This window comes from Octodon degus, unplaced genomic scaffold (assembly GCF_000260255.1).
Source record: "Octodon degus isolate 3935 unplaced genomic scaffold, OctDeg1.0 scaffold00004, whole genome shotgun sequence".
In the NCBI taxonomy this organism is placed as follows: domain Eukaryota; kingdom Metazoa; phylum Chordata; class Mammalia; order Rodentia; family Octodontidae; genus Octodon; species Octodon degus.
The window spans coordinates 15,987,855-15,992,136 of NW_004524580.1; the positions used below are offsets into that span (position 1 = coordinate 15,987,855).

General features: G+C 37.2%; 1 protein-coding gene across 3 annotated transcripts in view; it reads right to left on the reverse strand.

Annotated features, from left to right (window-relative positions):
• Positions 1 to 228: 228 nt before the first annotated feature.
• CUNH12orf50 (chromosome unknown C12orf50 homolog) overlaps positions 229 to 4,282 on the reverse strand; it is a 31,000-nt gene continuing 26,946 nt past the window's right edge. For all 3 annotated transcript variants that reach the window (XM_023717598.1, XM_023717587.1, XM_023717603.1), the window contains 2 exons: positions 2,461 to 2,553; positions 229 to 500 (listed from right to left, as the gene is read on the reverse strand). In XM_023717598.1, the coding sequence (XP_023573366.1) occupies positions 475 to 500; positions 2,461 to 2,553 (119 nt within the window). In that variant the 3' untranslated portion in view covers positions 229 to 474. The remainder of the gene's footprint in view (positions 501 to 2,460; positions 2,554 to 4,282) is intronic.

Genomic DNA, 4,282 nt, shown 5'->3' on the forward strand with positions numbered 1-4,282 from the left:
CATCAGACTGTAACCTGGGACATCACTGAATTTGTTTATATTTTGTGTTATCACTCCTGAGGGTCTACCTTAAGATCTAGGTAGACAAAAAAATGTTTCTTTCATAATGAATATTGCAAAATGGAGATCAGAAACATAATTTTACTTCTCAATCTATGCAATCTACTTGATGATTAAAGAATGATTTTAATCGTCAAAGTTTTAAAGTTTATTAAATGTTTATGATAATGCATTGAATGAATTCCAGACCTATACAAATACACAGGCAGCTGCTTGTAATTTGCACTTTTATCAGTTTCGAAAAAGCACGATGTAACTCCTGCTTCTTACTTGCATTTTATCATCTTTGGCTATCCAGTATACAGTATGGAGTACTTGAATATCTCATTCTTTGAATTTTCATTTTTGATTGTCAATCAGATGATGGCTGGCATTTTCTCTTTTCTCATTTTTTTCTTCTTTCAACCTTCAAGTTTACTTGCTTCCATTTCTTCTTGGCTCTGGTAATAAAATACACAAAATATTTCATTTTCCTTTATGGCCTTTTTGGGGGCATCAATAGCTTGTACTTTGTTAGTTACTTATAAATCTAGGACAAGGTAAAAGCTGCATTTACTGGCCATATTCATAAATTTTCAAAGCATCATTCTAATTTCATCTGTTTCTTACTGCATTCCAGTGGAAGGATGGAAAGGAAAGGAATAGAAATAGAAGTTTCTAGTCCTTTCAGTCCAATGCAGTGATTTCTTAGCCACTTAGCACTGGGAAATGTTACAGAGCTCCACACTGGTGCAGAGATGCCATGGTGCACATGGGTAGTGCCTGTTTCACTTTCTGAAGTGATGCTTCCTTCCCCAAAGGCTTCTATGATCGATTTTTAGTTATCTGGGATGGAAGGAGAGAAGGCTCCTGAGATAGAAGGTTGTGGGGAAGCCCAACCTTCAGTATTCCCAATTATCAACCTGCTGTAGCTCAGCAATTTCATTTCCATCTATTATTTTCAGCAACTTTTTGTTTTTTGGTACCACCTTCACTCACTCTACATTAAGTGCAGTCACATGGAAAAAACTGTACAAAGTTTGATAGTGTAGTCAGTTTCAAAAGCAACAGAATTCTCTTGAAGTATCTGACTATTAACTTGGATTATCAAACTAATTCATATGGAAGATACCCAAGGTATTTGTAAAGCACACTTTTGAATATGTTTGCTGGGGCACAGAGGCCAATCCTGGGTGCTACATGTGGTCCCTGGTGTTCTCCCTCTGCTTTCTGCCTCCCCACCACCATGAAATTTCCATGTTCCACTACTCCCTTCCCCCACATTATTCCTGCCTTAGAACCAGCCAAACATGAACAGAATCCTCTGAAACCACAAGTGCCAAAACCTCTCCTCCTTTACCATTGTTGGTGTCAGGTGCTTTGTCCAACAATGGCAAAATGATTGATACACTGTAGAATATGATTCAGAAAGAAGTAAAAACAAAAGAAAACCAACTATCTCCAAGTATATTAATATGTACCTGAGTCTGGATACTGACTCATAGCTGCAGTCAAAATAACTTTCACGCTAGCTTTTGTTTTGGAAAAGTGAAATGAGAGTCTAGATGACTAGTTTTGGTGTGTTCTGGTATCTTCTAGAAAGTTCTAGTAAATGAGTTGGTAGATTTCACACTATTTTGAAATTTTTAGGCTGCTTATCTGTCTCAGATCTCCATCCATGCAACTTTTTCATTTTATCTTCTGTAATCTTTCAAATTTACTGAACCATCCCAAAGCAGAGTGAGAGAAGACATCAAAGACGTTTCATTGAAACAAATGCTCAAGTCAGGACCACCTGAAACCTTAACTATGAGGAGGTCACAGGATCCTATCGCCTCCCAGAGCACAAGCTACAAAGATGGGGAGAACATGGTCACGCAACAACCCCTGGCCAATTCATTTCAGGTGCCCTGTCAGCCTGGGCCACCCCATGGCTGTCTAGTAGGTATTGACATATTCTAATATTTTATTTATACACAACACAGTTTTATATATTTGCATTCAAGTACACCAAAAATCTCATCCTAACATATTATGTAATTGAAGCAATCATTATGCCTGGAAACAAGGAAAAAATTATAGAAATGGATTTTCTGGCAATACATAAACATAGCAAGAGAAAAAAATAAAGAAAATTTGCTAGTAGACATGATAATTGCTAAGCTCCAAATGATTGAATATATATTTTAGGTTTTTTTGGTTTTTGGTTTTGTTTTGTTTTTTTTTTTTTTTTTTGGTTTTTTTTTTGGAACTGGGAATTGAACTCAGGCCCTTGCACTTGCCAAGGAAGCGCTTATTCCACTGAGCCATCTCCCTGGCCCCAGAATATATATATTTTAATGTTTTCTAAAATATGCTCCTTGATCTTAAAATTTACTTTTAGAATTTCATGATACATTAAAATCACTAGTAAACATTTACCTGGATATATCTTTTCAGTTTTTGAATATGATTTTGAAAAAGGAATTCTTTTCCTCCAGGCTGAACCATTATATGACGTTGACGTGTGTTTGTCTGAGAAAAAAAGAAGACTGTTTTTAAATATTTCAAAACTTTCCAGTCATACTCCAAAAGGCTGCAAAGTGGCAAATGCCTCAGTGGAGAATCTATGCTATAAATATTTAATTAAGCTGAAGCTAAACCATCAGGAGTATAAATGAGTTTAGTAAGATCATTTAAGTTATCAGTGAACATGGTTATAGATCTCTTAATTCCTCAGATAAGGCTCTCTCTCATGAAGCTAATATTTCACACATAACATAATTTAATATACAATTTTACTATGTTTGGAGCAATTTATTTATTTATTTTTAATGTGTCTAGTACAGGGTCTACAGGGTCTCACTACACATATCAGACTCATAGTGATCTGCCTGTATTCAGCCTCCCAAGCACTGGGATTACAGGCACACGCCACCACACCCAGTCTCAATCACATTCTCACTCTTCCAGCGGGGCCAGCTAAGGTGTCTGGCTGGCCGTTGGACAGATTTTTTTTTTTTGCCATAATTTTATTGAGAAACAAATAGCAATGAGACAGTTTCAAATCAAATCGGTAGGACAGTTTCAATAATTAACACACTGCATACATTCTTCTTAGTGGTTAATTGCTGTACAAGATGCGGACATGATATCCTATTTACAAACATCATTAGAACAAATCATTCTATTCATTAAGAGAATGCAACTATATATCTATCCCAACCACTTTGAATACACAGATACAAAATGGACATTCATCTGTATCCCCTTTTTTTGTTAAGTTCCATTATTTGAATGTTATAGGTGTGCTAACTCAGCAAAATATTCTAAAAGAGTCCAGTAGCCCATAATAGAATTGAGTCTTCCGCTTTACTGGCAATGTCAGAAATTGTTGACCTGAGTCCCCCACAGCTCAACATAACAGTTTGGCTTTACTTCTTATATTTCGTCTTCATACTTTTCTGCTGGATGGTTAAGACCAAGGTAAAGCAGGACCTGTGCAACAAGAGTTGTAGCTTTTTGGTTTGAGAAGGTCAGTGAAATGCCCTCAGGATTTATCCTGAGATCCTGTACCTCAGATTGTAGAAGCTTTGCCAGTGTCAGCCATGTGGATGAGTCACAGTGGACAGATTTATTTTTAAAATAAAGCAACATGAGATAACAACCTAATTCTTGTTTCCTTCTAATGGAATGACATCTATGATCACAGTACTCATGCTGCAATAGTGAACTCACAGCCCCACAAAACCAAAGCATTTATATAGATGCTTAAAGATCCACTTTTTCTCTCGCATTTCCCAATTTCAACTATTAATACCAATTTGTGTCTTCAAGCACTACGATCCAACTGTGAATCTCAAATTGTGGCTTATAACAATAGAGAATGTGCTGTTATTTGCACTGATGGTGCAAAAGCAACAGAGATGTCACTGGTGGAACTTTCATACAGATCTTGACACTAACAACAGAGTATTCCAGTACTCATTCTGGTCTTTACATTCATATACTTCTAGTAGAATATTAATAATAAGAATATAATCAGGGCCAGCCAAATAGCTCAGTGCATTAAAGCACCTGCAAACAGGCACAGGGGCTGGGGGTTTGATTCCTGGGCCTGGTGTGCCAGCCCTGCCTACGGGGTGCACTGAGAGTGGGCGTGGTGGCACATGCCTGTAATCCCAGCTCTTGGGAGGCTGTAAACAGGAGAATCACCACGAGTCCTATTAGTAGAGACCCTGAACACCTTGTAGACCCTTCTCTA